This window comes from Empidonax traillii, unplaced genomic scaffold (assembly GCF_003031625.1).
Source record: "Empidonax traillii isolate 1590-97213 ecotype Southwest subspecies unplaced genomic scaffold, ASM303162v1 scaffold885:size433544, whole genome shotgun sequence".
Taxonomy (NCBI): domain Eukaryota; kingdom Metazoa; phylum Chordata; class Aves; order Passeriformes; family Tyrannidae; genus Empidonax; species Empidonax traillii.
This window is the reverse complement of record NW_020956078.1, coordinates 311878-333212: the sequence shown is the minus strand read 5'-3', so window position 1 is coordinate 333212 and position 21335 is coordinate 311878. Positions and strand designations below refer to the sequence as shown.

General features: G+C 39.1%; 1 protein-coding gene across 1 annotated transcript in view; it reads right to left on the bottom strand.

The window, feature by feature from the left end:
* The window catches only part of LOC114067229 (cadherin-like and PC-esterase domain-containing protein 1), a 99478-nt gene extending 78353 nt beyond the window's left edge, over positions 1-21125 (bottom strand). Inside the window, exons 1-3 of the mRNA XM_027902523.1 lie at positions 20997-21125; positions 20075-20547; positions 8394-8580 (exon numbers count right to left, since the gene is read on the bottom strand). Of these exons, the coding sequence (XP_027758324.1) occupies positions 8394-8580; positions 20075-20326 (439 nt within the window). The 5' untranslated portion in view covers positions 20327-20547; positions 20997-21125. The remainder of the gene's footprint in view (positions 1-8393; positions 8581-20074; positions 20548-20996) is intronic.
* Between the last annotated feature and the right edge of the window lie 210 nt (positions 21126-21335).

The following is a 21335-nucleotide window of genomic DNA, read 5'->3' as shown; positions in this document are numbered from 1 at the left end:
CAGCTTCCAGCAGCCAAAACACAGGGCAATCCTACCAACAATCCCTTAGAGAGAGTGCTCTGGCAGGATTGTGACGGGCTTCTGGCTCAACTTACTGTCATTCTCCCATCACCTATATTAGCAGAAAATTATCTGACATTTAGGAACAGACATATGTATTTATAAACCAGAGTCTCTGCTTGAACCCTATCAGAGCCAGGATTCATTTTCAAAGTGAAGCATTTTAAAAATATTTGAAAAAGCAATTATGTGCTGTTACCTTCTTATCCCACAGGCTACAGTTATGAAATGTTGCCTCAAATTCTTCTACAGGATTTGCATGTTACTTTTGTTATAATTTTCATATTATAAAGCTTGCATACTGACACCCAAATCCCTGGTATTTATTTAATTTCAGTGGACTCGCACATTGCTGCTTTCCTTTGGCCAGCATGTGGATCTGCCTGGACACTGGTGTTTTTCAGATTCTATTAACATGACATAGTTTATTCCAGTAAGGTTTTAAGTTTAGCTCACTGTGCAATCAGTGTGTAGTATTTTAATTGTTGCAATTTCTAGGTCAGCCCCATAAATACAACTCCCCTGGACTGTATGTTCTGTTAATAAGACTAAAACGAACATTCAAAGAATGATATGTTGGGTAGATTTATGAATAAATGCTGTATTTTGGTTTTACCTTACAGAGCTCTGTATCCTTATACTTTGTTATGAACAAATAAAGAATTTGTCTTTCTCAGGGAAAAGAGTACATTTGAAAGAGGGGATTTACTACAGGCTCACAGAGGGTTTATTTTAGTGCTACAAAGAAATTTTTTGTGTGTTCTTCTTCTAGAAAGCGTGACTATGTTCTGCTAATAATTAGGAAGAAGAATACATATTGTTCAGAAAATTATATGATGCATTTAGATTTTCTCACAAGAAACCACAGCATCACATTAGAGAGCAGCATTCATCTTTGTATATCAGAAACCGAACTGTCTTGTACTGAAATTATGTCTGCGGCATAAAATTAATTGCTAAAAGCAAAATTAAAAAGAGATCAAGACAGTGTATGTTTCTGGTATGCATCTTCTTCCTAAAACTAAATGAACTTGAATTTTATGGAAGCAGAATTTAGCAAACATTGAGTTTGTCACATGCTTGTAACACGCTGTGTTCTGAGGACCACATTTCTACCTATTTAGCTTATTTAGGAAGGTCCTTGCTTAACAACATACAAAAAGAATGGTTCTATTTTACTTGTCAAGACTTTGCTCAGGACTCACATGACACATATTGCATTACGAAGCCAACCAGTTTTGTATACTGTTGGTTATATATTTGTACCAACAGTTAACCAAAATAATTTTGGGAAGAGAAGTTACATCTGCTAGATTTGAAGATACACGTGTATATGTACGGTAACCCACAAAATACTTCTGTGGCTAGCCCCAGCATTGTTATTTTGCACAATATTTTAAATTACTTACTTATGATAGAATGATCTTGTGCTTTTGCTGGCATGCTAAGATCTCCAGTCCTGCTTATTTAACCTTACCTCCACAGGATTGTTTACACTTTCAGAACCTGATTTCAATTTACTTTAATTTTCTCAGAGACTTTTGTATTTATAAAAGCTGGGCATCTAGTGACCTCTCTATTCCTGACATTTCCTTTACTCTCCACTATGAAAAAGAACAAACACCCCAGTGTCCCATTTCTGTTCCAAAAAAACTAAACTGCTTCCTTCAGTGGGTTGGTCCTTGTAATTGAAAATGGCAACCAGATGTTTACAGAACACATAAGCAGTTTTCCTTGAGGCCTTTAGTCTTTATAATTGTTTGCTAAAGTTAGTTGGATTTCATGGAAACTTGTCTGAGGCTGTAACAAACAGCAAGTAGGGGCTCTTCCTAAATGTATTCTAAGCAATTAAAAATGAAATTTAAAAAAAGGAAGTTAGAACTAGTGTTACCTACTCCTGTTAATGTATTTCTAACTCAATAGAAAACCACTCACTAAGGAAGGAAATTTGGTTCTATTAGTACTGATTTTTACATTTTATCCCATAAAAACCATCTCTATTTCAAAATATATTATTTGCTTTCTACCTTCTCAAACTTCAGTTGGCTGTTACCTAAAACCCACTGATTTTGTGCTCCCTTCCGTTTCCCCCCCTCCTGTCAGGAAGGCATTCTCATAGATTTTGATTTTTTGAGACTATTTAGCATTTTAAGAAGATGTTATAAACTATATATTGAAGACACACATGTATTTGGAGGACACATGTCCTCCAAGCCCAGAGTCACCACAGCTGATTCCTACCTGAAATTGCTCCATTTGCCTCAGAAATCACTTTTTTTCTAAAAATCAGTTTCTTATCTGCCTCATTGTCTCAAAGCTAGTCATAGACTTCAAGAAGCCTGTGAGACCATCTTGTTACCCCACAAGGGGACTCACTACACCCAGTAAAACCTCTTTATATAATATTTCAAGATGTCTAAGACTGAATGCTCCACAGCTCCAGGGGATCCATTTGATTACTTCACTAGCCTTATCCCCAAAACAGTTTTCCTAATAACAACTTTGTTGTTGTTGTAGTACTGTTTACTATAGGCATGATGAACAGATTGTTCTTTTTTTTCTTGGCACCAGACTTTGTTAATATTTTGTGTTAAAAAGTACCTCTGTTCACTCAAACATACGAGCCTTCACACTCCTTGAAGAAAGAGCATCACTGTGTCCTCCTGTATCTACCAACTTCTCTCATTTTCACTTATTTTGCTGATATAGCGTATCTTGGAAAATGAAAAGCGAATGTCTGACAGTCACCAGACATGGCCCTGGGGGCCTCAGAAACCCACGGCTGTAGTTTATTCTCTACACTAATTAGCAGCCCTGAGGAAACTATTACTGGCTGCACTTATGAAGTAGCATTTCTGCAAGTTCCTACCTTGCTGCTGGCCCACATGTCAGTAATTAGGCTGATACTTTGCTATTTAGCCTCTGGTAGAAGTATCTACAGCGAAGAGTACTAGAGGTAATACAATATGCTAAAGGAATAACATAAAGATATTCAGCAAAGACCATGCATTTCATCCTAGTTCTAACAGTGACTCATACAGTTTTTATCCAGGTTCCTCCATCTCTAACCCTGATGTGACAACATTTCTCTGCTTCCTAACTCCTATTGTGAATCAAAGTAAACAGAATCATTTTCTTCCCATGGAAAATGTAGATTTTCTTTATAAAGTTATTTTTCCAAAGGATACCCAACAAACCAAAATGAAAAATTAACAAAGGCTGACTTGGAATATTGCTTTTTGGGAGAATCAAAGGAGAGTTTTCTTTCATCTGTCCCCAACTGCTTCTTCAGTCATGTAGCATACAGAGAGAGACAGAAAACTTGGCAGCTAGCATCACTCCACGTCTACAAACACCTGTGCCTGCTCCTGCAGCCTCCCGCTCCCTGACATTCCCCAAGCAGCAGCTTTTTGTACCCAGTGACCACTGGGTACAAAGAAGCAACAGAGCTCTCTAAAGAGAGCCAAGGAGGGAGACAGCAGAGGCCATATCTTCATAACAATACAATTCTCAAATCATCATTTCACAGCAAAATGAGTTATGCCTGACTACATGCAGTTTGCTTCATCAATGAACAGTTATTCTCTCCTTGCTGTAATACCTAAATAGTGTTCCTTTAAATACCAGATAGATCTCTTGACCCTAGCATGCAAAAAGAAGGGGCAAGATCTAGTCAGATTTGCTCCCATGGGTGTCATCTCACTCATCCTTTCCTGTTCCTTGTGCAGCTCCACCCAAGCACCACTCCCACATCTGCAAAAAGCCAGCTCGTCCTCATAGTTAGGAATGAGGGCTTAGTTAACACAGCCAAGTACTTAAACATAGCAAGCTCTTAAAATTACAGAAAATAGAACAGCATTAAGTGCACATATTTATAACGCAAAAAAAATTGGAAAAAACTTCAGATCTAGTATTCTTTGCTATACAAGTAAATTTAAGGAAGTATATAGTATACTATCTCCACTTAACAGGAGTTGTCAGGTGAATGAACAGGAGATGAAACTGGTATTGATTACAGCGGAAATCAACAGAAGAGCTAAATATTGACCAAAGCTAAGTTGGATTCAATACTTATATTATGGAACAATAAATCATAAAAAAAACCCAATCCAAAGCTATAGCTATATTTCTAATGGCATGGCTAAAATTTCATCTTCAGTGGATGTCACTCAAACAGAAGCAATAGTTAAGTTTAAATACTTAACTTGGTATTCTAAAAATAGGAAATTATTGTATAAAATCAATACTATGAAAATGGTTTATGATTTGTTTTTTAAAAGTCCCTCAATACAATTTGAAAAACTTCCACCAAATTACTAACATTCTAAGGCAGCGGGGAGCATATAATGTTACACTGCACTCAGTTTGCCAGTAACTTAAATACATGTGTTTTTTTCCATGGCCAAACTGACTGGATATCATTGAGGTTATGCAGAATCTTTTCCATTCCAAGAGGCAGCAGTAACAACAGAACTTTTTATGCTATTGCTGAATGAATTAAAACTGGCTGGTTAGATTTGTAACATACAACTGCACATGTTTCTTGTAGTCTGCAGTGTGCTGAGATTTGATTAACTATTAGGAAAGGTGAAGAATTGAGAAATGAAGGAAATGCCTATTCAGGGAGGGTTGCCAATGACTAATGAGGCAGGCACATTGAGCAAACGACAGAAATACTAATGGCTCCAGAATGAAAGATATAAGGAGTTTACTTATCTTTGAAGATATCATCTGGGGGATGTATGGAATTCAGAAAAGGTTTAGGCAGCAGACAGTAACTAGGGAACATTATTTTTGGAGAGCAGAATGCATTTTAGTGAAAAAAAAATTGTGAGATAAAACTTTCCTTTTAAAAAATGTTGTGAAAATGTTGTCAGAGTATCATAGATCTGAAGGGAACCACAGATCCTGTTAATCTTTACTGTGGTAACATAGGTGAGAGCTTCTCAGACTGGAAGGACAGAGAAGAAGGTAGAAGACACTGAAGAATATGTGGCAAGTTCTTCTCCAGTATTTGCCCCTCTGGGAGAATCTAAGGGTGCTCTGAAGCCAGGTGGCTAATCTCATTCTAACAGAGCAGTGCAGCTCTGTCCCGGACTGAGGGAAGGAAACCCTGTAGTTTGTACAGCTCTGCATGGCAAAGCTCCCAGGAGAAAGTCTGGAGGTATAGGACTTTCTCATTCCTTCTGATCCTTTTAATATTTTCCATGAGATTGTGACACTGGTTTCTACACCCTCCAAGGCTGTGTCAAAGGCAGAATGTGTCTCAGAGGCTACATTTCTATGAGCAGAGGTTCACATTTTAAAAAAGGAGGTGGAAGGAAGGAAGTAGCTACACACCAATCACACCTTCTTCTGCCTAGCTGGCAAACAAAACAACTGTACCACTTGTAGATATGCTGGCCTTACATGTTTCTCATCTGCTGTTATGCGACTTCTTTTGAACTGCTTGCTTCAAAACAGGCTTACCACAGATACTTACTGCAGATACTGACCATGCTAAAATGGATTGCCCAAGGTGGCAATCACAGTCCTCTGCAAAATCTGACTATCCCATCATCTGCTACTAATACAGTACCACCTCTCTATCTCCATGCCAGCAGCAGACTAAGAGACATGTTAAACTTACAGCAAAACTAGCTCATTTAGGGCTGCTGCGAAAGTAAGTCTCAAAAAGCTCAGAACAGGGGCAGATACCATCAGTCCATGGACTTTTCCCTCCATGTGGGTTTGTTTGCTAAGGAATGGTGAAAGCACAAATTCTTTTTGTTCAAGCAAAGCTGCTTGAGAATTTACTGACAAAGCTATTTTTCAGTGAAAAATTAGGGGATTCAATAATTCATGTTTTACTGCAGAGCACATCTGTATGGATTTTTCTTAATAATCCCATAAAACACAGACTATGCCATGACTAAAAAATAATATATATATATATATATACTTTTTAGCCAACTGTTTTCCAGTTACCAAAACTCAAAATGTTTTGGCTGGCCTTTAAGAAGTGAAAAATTTCCACTAAAGAAAACTATTCCTCTGTTTCTCTCTGGCAGCAATGAACTCAACACAGTGTTGCAGTCCAGGTCCAGGTGTGGAGGATATTTCTGGAAGATCAGTGTACAGAGCTATCACATTTGGGTTTCAAACAGGAGCAGAACTGGTCCCAAAATTCTTAGCGGGCCAGCACAAAAAAAGTTAGGAATGTTTTGTGGTGAATTTTTTTCCATATATGACTTCAGCTAGAGTCTTGGCCCTCAGCCATTCAAAACAAAAAATCCTTTCAAATTTAAAGTGTACTTTGAAGGATACACGAGTAGAACGGACTGAACAAAAATAAAAGCATCAGATAGAGCTGCTAAATAATATCAAGTAAGAAGGAATTATTCTTTTATACATTTTTCACAACATTCAGAATCTATATTTCTCAGTTCATTACCTATATATTTTTAACTGAGGCTTCAAGGAGTATATTTTTAATAACTTATAACACTCCTATTAGGAAAATATTATGCTAAAGCACAGCTCAAAATACCCTTCTCCAAAATAAGAAGTACTATCCCATCCAGAACAGTAAACCCCGTCATCTATTGGCAAAGAATATTACCTTTGAATGCAATTTGCTTAGCTGCAAGAAAAGATCATTGGTTTGGTAGGCAGACATGCTCTTTTACTTACTTCTTGTTTTTAAAACGAAACTTTAAAGCTAGGCACTTACATAACAGGGAATAGTTAAAGGCAGAGTTGTGTCGCCATGAAATGGAATTAATAGTCTTACTCTTTGCCTTAAATTGGCAAGCATTTGACTTTTTTTACATAATCCAACATCTGCTGGAAGCTGAAGGATGTTCCTGGAAAATGCCTAAAATCTTTTCAGTTTTTTATTTTTTTTATTACTGGAAAAATACTACGGGAAATACTGGTTGTAGCCAATAAAATATAAATACCCACAGTTAAGCTGATTTCTGCAGGGGAAACGTTTGCAGTGCAAAAACCTGTATTGGAGAACTTCAGTCTAAACTCATCATTGTAGGAAAATCTAGTACAGTCTTTTTTTATGGACCACAACTGAATGTGGCATACCCACTTCCTTGGCCATTTGAAACAAAAGTGTTTCGCAGAGATGGTGTGCATGATCCCCAGAGATGCCATCTTTTCCTTACAGCCCATCTGAGATTAGTAAAGCCTGCAGACATGCTGTGTCTTGTCACTGCGATGGAAACGACTCAAGGCAAGGAGTGGCTAAAATGTGCCTACATTACCAGACTAAAATAAGAATGAGGTGAAGACCATTTACTATTTCTTGGTACAGCCTGCCAAAGAAAACTGAATGAACCTCCCTTTCAAGAAAGTTTCTTAAAGAAACTTCAAATTAGTGATGGAATTTTGGGCAGCCTCAAGCATGCTAAGTAATTATAGTTTTCATCTATGAAACTACTCAGTTTGAGCAAACTCAAAGCAAAACTGAGCTCTCTGGCAATCCCAGAAATGTACTGCAAGCCTGAATGATGCAAACAGCACTCCGTTCAGCATGAGAAAAATCCAACCACACCATTTTCCCTCTGACAGAGTGGTGACCTATTTATTTTTTCAAAGTCTTCCATCTCCCAAATTGACTTGCAGCAGAAGACCAAACTGAGAACACAGTTTCAGCTCATACGTCTAAGGTGTCCAAGAATCCTTAAACATGGTGAGCATATATATAACTTATGCTCAAAGCTCCTTTATCAAGCAGAGTGTAACTGTACACAACAAAGCTACAGTCCCCTTGTGCAAGAGATCAGGCTTCTTCAGTACCTTGTTTTAACTATGGATCAAATTTTAACAGGAACTAAGAACCAACAGTAATGCACCCCAGACTCTGCAGCAAATGGAAAATGTGCTCCTTCTGTATCATGTTCTTTAACATTACAGAACAATCAAAACATTACCAGAGGAAAAAAAGAACCTTTGTGGATACAACTTTTCTTTAAGAGAGAAAATGAAAAAGAACCAAACGTAACAGGTATGTGTTTTGTTATAAAATGCACTATTGAAAATCACTCCATTATATTAATGAAGTTGGTATGAGAAGTCATCAGGAACCAAACTGATGTGATTTAGTTGTCAAGAATAAAAAACTACTTTGCTGCATTATTTTGAGGAAGGATATATATAATGGAAGAATCACCTAATTGTGAAAAATTAGCTTCACAACTGAGAAGGGTTAGAATTTGGCTTCTATTCTTACTTGTATTGTAGTTTATAAGCTTTCCCTTTGTGGAAGAATGCAGAATAAATACTGTATTTAGTGAACACATTTAGTAATTATTGAATTAACTAAGTCCAGTTAGTCTTACTGTGATAAGGGCCCTCATGCCTGGGATTTTCCATCAGTCTCCTGTTTTCAAGGACTGTGACTGTATATCCGTGTTTTTCCAGGATGCGCTGACAGAGCTCACGGTCAGTTTCATGGTGAGCAGGAGGTGCATATAGAACTGCTCTTCTCGTGCGGCTTCCAAAGTACTGGAGAATGGAATCATCAATCTACAGCAAACACAGTGCAAATACAATGGTTGTAAGATAGGACACTCCTCAGCAATATAAAGTACAGTTGTTATTTTTCACAAAAATTACTTAGTAACCTAATGTGACAGGAAATAGCTCTAGTATAATTAGGAATCCTAAACAGTGCTAGAGATTACTGTGCTCTAGAAAATTAAACATAACCTTGTCATGCCATATTGCCTTATTAGTCCAACATGATCCAGCCCATAGGAGGACTGGTAGAGAAACTTTTACGTAGGAGCAACTGGAAAGGTGTCTGATGTCTCTAATGAATCCCAAGGAACACTTGGGTTATCTATCACTAACTATCTTCCTATGTAGTGTCTAGGGACAATGGCATCTAGAGAAAAGCCTTCCTCTATGTAATATCCTGGAGTATAAGCTTCTTGCAAGGAAAAATGGAAAAGAGACACCCCAAACACACGGAAATAGTGTGAGTCCTCCATGAACTTCTCCAATGCGAGTTCTTCCTATTGCAGATCTTTACCCACTATTCCAGCGTATGTCCCTTCTGCAGGGTGCAGTCCTGCAGGAACAGACTGTTCCAGCGTGGGTTCTCCACAGGCTGCAGGCAGATACCTGAAGGTGGATTTCCATGGACTGCAGAGGGATTGCCTGTCTCACCATGATCTTCATCACATTCTGCAGAGGAATCTCTGCACTTGTATCTAGAGCAGCTCCTCCCCCTCCTTCTTCAGTGTGTCTCTCCTGGGTGTCTGCAGAGTTGTTCCTCTCACATATTCTCAGTCCTCTCTCTGTCTGCAGTTGCACAGTTGTTTTTTTCCCCTTCTTAAATCTGTTATCCTAGAGGCGTTACCAGCATCACTGATAAGCTTGGCCTTGGCCAACAGCAGGTCTGTGTTGGAGCCAGCTAAAATTGGCTTTGTCAGGCATGGAGGAAGTTCCTAGCAGCTTCTCACTGAAGCCACCCTGGTAGTCCCCCCCACTACCAAAACCTTGCCATTTAAACCCCAATACAATAAGACATAAAAATAGGATGCTCGATGTAGCAATTAGGACACTATTACCTAGAACAGTCTAGCTGTTCTTTTGTAGTAAAAACACCATTCACAAACAAGACTTTCTTTTGGTGAAAAATACTTGTCTTTAGGATTGAAATATACCATCAGGGATTAAAATCAGGACATGAAATTAGTTCTTCACAAGCTTGTGAATTTCAACCTAGCATTAGTTAGCAGTTTAAAAACTAAGTTATTCCGTATATTCTAATTTTAGTAAGTTTATCACTGGAGATAAGACGCGCTACACAAACAAGTCACAACCATTTTGAGCACAGTAGAAGAGACTGAAAAGAGACAGATGTTTTGACATAAATAAATATCATTCAAGATGTGTCCTGTTGCTTATAGGGATGGAATGTAGTGATAAAGTCACTCTCCTTAGCAGTCTATTCCCTGAATACGGGATGCAGTTTTACATTATGCTTGGCTGAACTGTAAATTTCTCTGCAGCAGTGAGGAGCACAAACTATTTCAGAGCCCTGAGCTTCTAACAGCACATCTGCTTTTGCTCCATGGAAAGGCAGCATCATAGCATCATTGATGAAAGGACCCTGAAAAAATCTCCATAGAACACTGTCAGAGTCTTCCACATATATTTGCTAAATGTGCAACCCAAAACTAGTTTAGACACTGGGATATTCAAGCAAAAGTTTGATCACTTGCTGGCCGGAAGAAGCACAAATAGCACAGGGTGAAGTCATAGGAATTGCATTAGGTCACCTGTCAGACAGCGTTCCTGGCATCCCAGCTTTTTTAAAACACATTAATCAGGTGCCAAGCACAGCGTTGGAGAGTCTCAGATGTCCCTTCCCCACCACAGCACCCGTCACTCTTGTTCCCCTCTGCCTTCACCCCTCCTTCCTCTCCTCTTATCTTCTCTCTTTCCTGTTCTCCTGCAGCGCCAGCAGCTGCTGGCAGCCCTTTCTCTCCATTTCCCTCCCTCCCTCCCTGTTCCTAAATCCAGCCCTTGTCCCAACCCCCATCCTGTGCTCCCTCTCCCTCTTCCAGGCACTCCAGCCAGATACTTCCCACTTTCCATTTCACTTGCATAGTGGAAGAAACCCAGAAGACAGAGACACCTCTTGCTTTATTTTGCAAGAAAATCCCATTTTCCATCCCACATGTGCTGCAGGGGTGAACTGAGGACACATGAGGAACACAGAGGGGCTGCAGCCCAGGACACATCCCTGTTCAATTTTTGCTGGCAATTAAGGCTTCTTCTGCTCCCATTCCTCCCAGCGTGACCTGCCTTGGATGTGCCAACACTTTGTGTGCCCCCTCCTCACTAACAGTTACCAAAATTCTGTTGTGCTACGAAAACACACCTTTCTTCACGAAAGCAAAGCCTTCTGCAGTGTCGCCTCTGAAGTATTTTGCTTCACACAAATATTAAGAGGTCCTGCCTCAAGCACCCAGCAGTGACTCCATTTCCCTTGCAGTCACCACTCCAAGGTCAGCACCTGCAGGGCTCCCTCGGCTTGGCCACCGCCTCACAGCCCAAGCCTGCTCCAATAGGCCTTGGCCTTGGGTGCCAACCTCACACGAGGGACAAGCTGTCCTGCCTGGTGAGGCACAGGGGACAGGAACCAACCAGCCCCGAGGTGTCATGAGGAGCCCAGGGGTCATCCACCCTGCCTGTGGCAGGATCTGCCAGGGAAGGGGCTCTCCCTCCCGCCTCTGTGTCACCATTGATGCAGACGGCATCTTCCCCAGCTCCCTGGGGAAGAGCAGAAATGTTTACAATGCTTTAGTTTGGCTGTGACAAATATGCAACAGAACACTGTTAGCAGCATTAAAAAAAAAAAAAAAAAAAAAAAAAAAAAAAAAAAAAAAAAAAAAAAAAAAAAAAAAAAAAAAAAAAGTAAGTTCAGGCAGTAGCAGTGGCATGGGTCATTTCCACAAAACACAAAGGGAAATGGCCCTGAGCAGCTCCACGGAGCCCACACAGCAGCCGGCTCCCACCAGGCCCCTCCCATGGGTGCTCAGGGGGCTCCTGACAGCCTTCACAGATAGAGCACAGCACTTGCTGCTCCAGAGGGCTTTTCTTGGGGCATTCACTCCAGAGACACACAAAAGTCCCTCAGATTGACAGTGTCCAAAGTCTCCTGACACATGCTGGGAGGGACCGAGTGGGGACAAACTCATCTGTGCCTCCAGCTTCCCCTCCCACCACCCAGGCACTGGGCATGAGGCACTTTTATCCAACAGCTTCCCAAAGGGCTGTGATGGGATCTCTGGGAAAAAGAGACAATTCATGATCCTAAATTTAACAGCTTGACCCAATATCTAATCTGGTACTAATAAATAATATGAAGTATCTCCACACCTTTTAGGGTACTTTCTTGAGATTGACGTGTAGTGTTGCCAAATTTATTTCCTTTGCCCTTTTGTTTTAGAGCTATATGCAGTCCAGGTTACAAGATTCAATGTGTCCTCTGTTTTCTTGCCAAGCCAGTACAATGTAGGGTGGGTTGTTAGCTAAACAGGATTTAAAAAAAAAAAAAATCTGACCAACTGCATGCCTGTAGCAAGTGATTCCATACCTTTTTCCAAAGCTCTATATAAAATGCTTTCCATGACTGGACATGATTTCCAATATCATAGCAATAAAAGTCATGTTTATATATTTAAAGAATCTGCTGGTTTTCATAAAATGTTTCTCAATCACAAAAATTCAGCCTGAAGAGAGAGTTAGTATAAAAGAAACCGAGTGCAATAGATGAAAATAAGCTGTTCATGTATTTCCACATTTTATGGTCCTGGCTTTTTGGCATTCCTCTGGATTTAATGTACAACCGGTTTAGACAAAAAAAAAAATTGATCCATAACATTTTGAAAATCTGACAATAATTGGTAAATGGTCAAATGTTTTAGTGTACCAACCATTTATTAGCTCTTCCTCAGTTTGAAGACTCAGGCTATTTGTTAGCAAGTCAATTTGTCACAGATTCAATATACCCTTTGTAAAAGGGATTGGTAAAGAACATCTGCAGCCCATGTCTTACCTAGAGAATGGTGAGTTTGTCTCCACAGAAATTAATGAGGCTTTACAGCAAAGCTGAGATTTCCCATATGATTTAGGATGAGGCCTGTGTCAGCTTTGACATGATATACCTGCTTTTACGGCTTACAAAACACTGCACTTAGCTGAGTCACTGACCTCGTTTTAGTGCAATTGGCTGTTACACAGATGATCCACAGCCTTAACAACTGGTTTAAACAAACCACAATGGACTGTAAAGTGAATAAAAATGCATAAAAGTTAATTTTGTAATTTTTTTTCAATTTATAGAATAACATGAAAAACACAAAAGAAAGCAAATTGAGCTCCAATAAAATTTATTATGGTTTTTCAAAAAAAACTATCACATCAAATGTATATTTCTTTGATGTCTTAACAAACAAGATAAATGGCCCAGTTTATATAATATGAAAGCTCAAGAATTACATAACCATCCTTGTACAGCTGAAAATAGACATCTATTATCTGAGTTGTAATTCTTAGCTCTGTCTACATGCAAGTTCCATAGAGCTGTGAAGTACTCTGTTAAAGAGAAAATGTTTTGACATTTCCCATGAAACCAACACATCCAATTCTAGTTTATGAATGTATAAGGATATAATTGATTCTAATAGTCTCTGAAGCTTTACTCTATCTTACAGAATTTCTGGCTTGTTCCAAAAATCTAGAATTTAGTCAGTAACTGAATCTTGTGATATATAATTGCTGGTTTTGTTTTGGCCAAGAAGAAAACAGCAAAGATCTTTCAAGTTGAGGAGAGAAAAACAGTTCCTTGGCAGTTTTTTCAGATTCCAAGAAGATTGCATAATTCCATAAATATTGATGCATTGTCTATGCCTGGCAAAGAAGCAAATATATAGTTTGAACTGTTGCCATAGAATTTCACTGACCATCACTTCAACTGCAGAAACAAAATTCTTCTTAATATAACGCCCCACTCATGTCTGCCTCAGCTTCTCTCAGGAAAGAACTCAAAAACTGAATCATCTTTTCATCTACCCAGTTCTGGAGGCATTAGTCCCTGTGTTTATTACTAGCACCCACACTTCACACTAAGCTAGCCAAGACTGTTGGAGTCTCAGTCCAATAGTTTCAGATAACTGACTGCAGCTTACTTCAACCCCACTGCTTTCTGCAGGTACTGAGCTGCTGCAAAAGGGATATACGAGCCACTATGCAAACCAAAAGGCCTTTGCATGAAAGTGGAGTGCAACAAAAATACCACAAAAGAGAACCAGCCTTATAAAAACAACACTGGCACTATTAGCACTATTCATAGGCAGTGAACAACCTAAATTCCCATTTAACCAGCAAAGGAAGTTTGCATCTTTGCTGTTAAATACTACCTAGCTGAATAACAGTAAAAAATCCATGAGTGAAACTCCTAGAAACTACCACACTAATATTAAACAGCATCAATAAAAAGAGTGATAATAAAAACTTAGTATGTGGTTCTAATGCCCCAAGTCATTCATTTACAGGACTGTACAGATCTTCATTAACTCCAAATGTGACTTTTAAATTCCCTTTTGTGTTTGCATAAAAGTTCATAGAAATAGCAAGTTGTTCATACTACCATTATATTTTAAGTGCACACAGCTCCTGTATCAAGAAGTAAGAGAGAAGTTAATTTCCTGTTTCACTTTCTGGAGGATATTTAAATATGTTGGCTTTATGTTCTGTTGGATTTCCTAATCAGAAAGGACTGGCTTGTAGAATGAAATGTCTGGAATGTAATTCTGCTTCCAATTGTTTGTTAGATAAATACAGAACAAGCAATTAGATTATTGGCACGACTTTGATCGTTGTTTTCTGATGACTTCATAAATCCAAGAGCAAAACCCGAGTTACTTGCACAGTCACCACCAGCACTCTAAGCTGTAAGTGCTTTATGCTTGCATGTAGTTCACAGTACCAACTGCCCTGTCTTAGGAACAATGAGCCAATCCTCCCATCTTATCAAAATAGCTCTCTTTGAAGAAAAATTTCAACCAGTGAAGTCTACCTCCATTTCCCATTTGCTGCTGATGCATCTTTCTCAAAAGTTCCCTTCCTGCAAAGTCTCCACCCTGCCCCTCTTTCCTGACTGCTACCACAATAGCTTTGCCCTTTATCAACAAAATATCTCTAGCTATCTGCTCAGTAAAAATAGCTGTTTCCTCAAGACCTTTTGCATTTTACATAGAAAAGAGCAAAGCAAATGTCCTGCTTTCATAGGGTGCAATGTGATTGTGGTATCATTCCAAGAAAACCAGATGCTGATACCATACTCTATATTGATTGCTTTCTAATAACTGAGGTTTCATACTAGCAAAGTTCTTTGTTCTTTTGTGAGGAGAAAAGAGTTCTTATCCCCCTACTTATTCAATATAATAATTTTTAAGATTAAATTTATTTTAAAAATGTGTCAAACCTTGTAATGCATAATGTAATCTTTTCTATCCAGAGCTCTCACCATGCTCCATTTCTGCATAATAGCAAAAATCATCCCTTCTCATTCTATCATCCAGCTTCAGTTCTTCTTTTTCACATATTTACATTTCAAAAGTTTCCGTTGACTTTGTCTTCTTTTCTTTCCATTTCCATTGCCATCTTCCTTTCTCTTCCCTAACACAATCCAGTCCTCTCTGTGCACAATCCCTTCTGTGCCTTCTGAGGATACTATTTCTTTGCAGCTGTAGTACCTTATTCTCCTCCTACACCTGCTTCCTTTCCCCATGCCTTCTTCCATGACACACTCCTCTCCTACCTCCTTTGTTCTCTGCTTATTCTGACTGAAGCCTGTATATTCCATCAAAAGAAATCAATAGAAAAAAGACATATACCTTTAGAGTGTGAAGTTCATCAGATTTGTTTTACATGTCTGTACTAATTCATAATGAATTTTGCATTAGAGGCAGTCATTTGCATTGACTGTGAAGTCCAGCTTTTTGCCTCTGAGAAGATAGAGTGGAGCACACAAATAAAGAAGGAATAATTCCGTTCTGGGTGTCCAGATTTCTACAGTTATTGTAACAATTTCTCAGCTTTTCGGTAATTTCACTCCTAATTTTCAAATATAGATTCCTGGGCCAGTAAACTATGCAAGACGTTCAACTGGATCTTTCTCTAGCTCATGGTTAAGACTAAATCATGATGTTTCTCTTTTTTTTCCCCTTTCATTTTTCTTTTCTTTTTCTACATGATATCTTGGAGATATGGCCACATCAAGCTGTCATTATCTTGGATCTTTCATACTGTTCATTCCTATTAAACAATATCCTATCCTATCCTATCCTATCCTATCCTATCCTATCCTATCCATTTGGAATAAAGCCATAAAAAGCCTTTTCTCATCCTTCCTAAATAAGGAGCTTTATTATAGCTCCTCTTTGAGATAAATCTTTTACATAAAACTTAGGTTAAGGGCCTTGAAAGGAGGAGAGATTTTTTTCACCATACCTGTTATATTTCATTTATTAGGATGCCAGCCTCACCCACTCATCAAATTCTCACATATTAAGCTGCATATCTTGTTTGTTTTCTTTTTCTCAGTTAGCCTTAAATGTCCAGGGCATGTGAAGCAAGGGCCTTGTGAGCATGCATGAAATAATCTCCTTCAAGACCCATCCTAAAGTTTAAAAATCTGATATTTTTAATACATTTGCCACAGGCAGAGATCTAATATGCTGAAAAAGTGCCTATGACAGAAGCAATAACTCTAAATGGTGATTAACCATTTTCCTCCTCCTTTCTCTCCAGCTATGGAAGAAAGAAAGAAAAGAGAGACTTTTGCTTTCCAGGACCAGCAGAAATTCCCACTGTCAATATGGTGTGCCAGGCTTCCAGTTCTAACATGGATATAAAGCTTAATGGCTTGGGAACTGTGTCTTTTAAGAAACCAGAAAAAGTGCTTTGGGATCTTCCCTGACTGGGAAAGCAACTGAACCTCAGGTATCTGCCCTCCTACAAGGCAATATAGTCCATATTCCTTCCTCCCAGCAGAGGTACTACCTGAGCAAAATGCTCTGCTGTGTTATGACATCTAAATTGGCTCTGGCTGAACTAATTCGGAGAGTGGAAACATAGCTTAACCAGCTAATTAACTTTTCTCAGAACTGGCTGAGAAGCAGAGCTAAATTACTTATGATGAGTGTGACAATTTCACATCTGGCTGGGACCAAAACTATTTCTGGCACAATACCATGCCAGGCAAACCTACACATAGGGTTTGTATGGGCTTTTTTTTCTGTTGATACTTATTCCAGCTTCAGTGCTGCAGCACCAGCTCTTCTCACTATATAGATTCGCAAATATTTCATAATGCAGGAGAGGTAAAGGTGCCCTGCTAAATGTGCAGACAGCCTGCTGCTAAATGTGATATCACTCTCTAATGCCTTTATTGCGATTCAGAAATAAGCCTTGTATCTTTCATGCTGGAGATATTAACATTTATTGCTGTATTAGAAAATGTTGACTTCTGTTCCTGTGAATTTAAAGCTGCAGGACATGATCCACAGCTGATTTTAAAACTCCTGTAATGTGTGATACCCAAGGGAGGAGTACTATGAGCTCTGCCTGGTTTTTCAGGCTATGAATGAAATCAGCATTTTTGCATTTTAAAAAAAGGCAGCTTGCACTATGTGCCCGACAGGAAAGGCTCCGTCCCAGAGCATCTTGGATGCAGTTAAAGACACATTTACAGATCAAATTGGCAACGTCTGTCCCCATGCTTCCAGACTTGTCTCTCCCTTCCAAGATGAGGTTAATGTTGATATGAGAGCTGCATTGGCAAAGCTGCACTTTTCCTCAGATCTCTCCCTTCACTTCCAACAAATGGCTCATGAAAGGTGCCAGGGTTTTGGGGGGTTTTGTTTGTTTGTTTGTGTTGAGTGTTTCTTCAGAGACACTTAATGTTATGCATACTCTGAATGAAGAAATTATCAGATTTTTGGAAGGGGATTTTGCTCATGCAATAACAAGCAGAACCAAATTCTCACAGCAAGTTCAACACAATACTTTTTTTTTTTTTTTTTTTGAAGGAAGTAAGAATGAAACCTGCCCCTACCCAGTCAGAGGACAATCTGCAGTGTGACATATACAATGGCTCAAAACCCATAAACACTGTGTATTACCTAAAGAACATTATCTCCAGCAGGGTCTTATTTTCCTTAAAATTTATTCATGAACTTTGATTTCATAACATGTTGCAATGTTTGCTTTAAGTCACTGTTTAACTGCACGATAGATCCTTTTTATTGAATTTAAATTTGCTGGCTGGACTAATTATAGAATAAGAATACATGTGGGACTAGTTAATTACAAATGTAAATAAATATATTTTAAAGTAATTTTCAAGATTCATACATGAAGATTTCAACCAGAGCTTTAATGAAAAGTTATTTCCAAACTAGCTACCATCAGTGGGCACGTGACTGTAAAATAAAACAGTGTAAAGTTTCAACCATGACATCTGTCTTAGATGTTACTGAGTATCCAATAAAATCAAGCCAGATAACAGTTCAGTTGTCTGAATAAGCAGGGGACGAAAACACATAGTTCAACAACACACTTTCAAAGCAAAGTGGTAGAGATTTTTGGAGATGTTTGTCTTTTCTGTTTTCTGAGATTATTATTCAGCCCACACAATCAGCAGAGTATTCTCTGGAAACAGAGAGCAGCTTAGAGTAACATCCCAACATGTGCAAGACATTTTGTTCATCATGCTCCAGAGGAAACATTCAAGACAAATAGGGAGCCAGCTATGGGTGGTCTTTAGAACTTGAAGAGGAATGTGTTAGGGTAGCACAGCCCTGGAAAACATACCTATAAGAGTTAACATACACACTTATATCTGTACTATAAGTTCAGCATGTGTGTGATAGTCACATCCGACCACGTACACTGGAGAGCAGTAAGTACAGCATGTTACAAAAACAAAAGCTCCCTTCTCATTTTAAACAGCCAGAAAGCCAAATTCTATGTCAATCTCCATTTTTTTTTCTCAGACATGTTGTGAAAGAAGGTATTACAGATATTTTCAGCTAAACAGCATACTAGCAAATCTTTGACATTATGTCACCAGTTCTTCTAGATTTTAAGTAGCCAAAGGCAAGATATGAACTGTTCTTTGCCATTACAATAGCAAAGGGTAAAAAAGAATGGAATGTGTCAAAAGATGTAATCCACATAATGCAACCCACATATGTCAGCTGTGCTTATTTCCCTTTAAATTGTAATTATTCATGTGTTATTGCTGAACAAATCTGAACCTGGGTACCTAGTGTAATAAATGGTCATTAAAATATAAAATTATGACAATGCAACATGGAGTAGATTTCTGCAATTCATAAGATAAAACTCTGCCCTTCTCAAGAAAAAAAAAAATGAAGAGTTAAGTTAAAAAATTTAAGAGTTCATGCCAGAGTTATTTCACGTATCCATTTCTGATTGTTGCAGAAGATGCACTTTACAACCGCTCTCCTAAAATCAATATTGCTGACCTTTTAGACTGTTACCTCTGTCTAATCAAAGAAGTAGCTTTGTACTTTTTTTTTTTTTTAAATTTGTACTGCTTTATGTGGATGCTGTCCTTAATCTGTGAGGAAAAAAAATTGTTTATAGTACTGCTACAGTTGTACATAAAATGACAGCATAATGATAATTTCACAGTGTAGTATCTGCTGCACTATTAGCAGCTCTCCTATACAACTAAAGAAAACATTAAACATTTGTGCTAGTGCTGATCACAGATTCCAGAGGATAAATAACTACCCCAACCTGGACCATTTAACAAACTACATTTTCCAACAAAAATAACAGTGTTTGAATTTGGTAGATTTTAAAACCCATCCATAGGAAACCTATACAGAATAAACATGAGGTAACCTGAGGACAAAGTAAAATTTGAGAGACAAAGATTCCAAAGTATATAGTGCGATTTGAAAATACAAAAACTGTTTCTTTTATTTCTCAAATGCAGTTAAATTCAGCTTCTCAGCAGAACCCCAGTAAAGTTCAAAGCTGACGAGCAGATAACTTTAACACAGGGCAGCTGCAGTCTCCGTGCCAATTAACAACCTCAGCCACTTTCATGAAACCCTCCTGGCTCCTGATTTATGTGCCTGTACTGTAAAGCCTCTAAACCAATTCCCAAAGCCAAAATAAAGTATGGTCTGTGCAGCAAACTGAATTCTCACTGGAGCCACAGAGCAATGCCATGTTTCAGTTGAAGATTTTAGGATTCCTGTGTTAATAACAGCACTCTGAGGAGCTGGTAATAGGAATGTGCTTGCACATATGCTGCTGTCATTAGATCACCCATTTGTTTGTACACAGATCCCAGACTTTCAAGCTTAGGCTAATTTTAGCTGGACTCAGATGATCCTGCCAGACTTGCTATCCCTTGCTTTGCTAATTATTGCTCAGCACTCTGCTCCAGCTGACTTACCTTTTTCAATGTCTGTGAATTACTGCCAGGGAGGAAGCAGTGAGTGGTGCTTGGGGAGACCTCCTTGTACCTTCCTTGCTGTGTTTTGGTCAGTTTGTTGGATGTAATCCCATTAACAACTGCCGAAAGGATGCTGCTGGTCATGAGAGGAGTCAGGGTCTGGCAGAACAGACAGATGGCCACCACTATGGCCAGAAGGAAGGGACGAGGGCGACAAAGCCTGCGGCACCTGGGAACTTGCCCACAAACCATGGCCTCTTTGCCGTCCTCACTTCAATCTTCGCCACATTCCAGATGCAGTCCAAGTAGCCACGTCTTGCCACAGTAAAAAAAGTTAAAGGCACACTTTATCCAAAACTAGCATGAGTTTTCCCATTTCTGCTGCTGAGTGTTTTCCTGGTTCCAGGCAAGAAGTCTTGTTCCAGAGGAGTGGAGGTTTGTGGAGCACCTTCCCATGGGGCTACTGGAACAACCTGTGAAAAAACAGCAACTGAGCAGCAGCAAACAGCAGCATGTCGTGGGGCATCCTGCAAGGAGCCATGGTAAGCTTTTCCACACTGTGCTCTTCGGAGAATAGACCTGCCAGCAGACAGGTGAGGAGCGATATTTTCATCCCTTTTGCAGAAGCCAGACAAGAAAGCAAGAGGTTAAAGCTTAACGTGTCCTGTCCACAGCTCAAAAAAAGTAAGGGAGTGTACCAACTTTGCGAACACTCATTTGCTGTTTTTACTCTCTTGCATTCTCAATTCCCATTTTGTTTTTACAGTTTCCTTCATTCCATTCCTTTTAAATTTCCTCCTTCCTGTCAGCATGCACAGCTTTCTCTCTAAAAGTGATAATTTATCTGAAAACTGACAGACTACGAAGGTTTCATTTCCATTTGTTTTGTCCAGATTTCAAGTTCAAAGTTAGGTTTACTTACTTGGTTCTTAATCTGTTTGAAGTTTTCCGTTCTCCTCTAATGGACTGCTGATTAAAACCACTTGTAACAACCCTGGCTCATGATCCCAGCTCGTCTCACACACTCAGGAGGCAGGCACACGCACATACACACGCCATCTGAAGCCAGTTGGACCACAGATTTCATATAAATAAAGGCTGGACTGCTCAGTGGGTGGGGCTAAACTGGCTGTGCTAAGAGCAGGCACAGGGCTTGGAGACACAGTCTGAAGTCTGGATGAGGAATAAGAGGTGTCCTTGCTCATGCTGCATGCCTTGAAGCCACCATCACTGCAATTTTTAGAAAACTGCTGTTACAGTG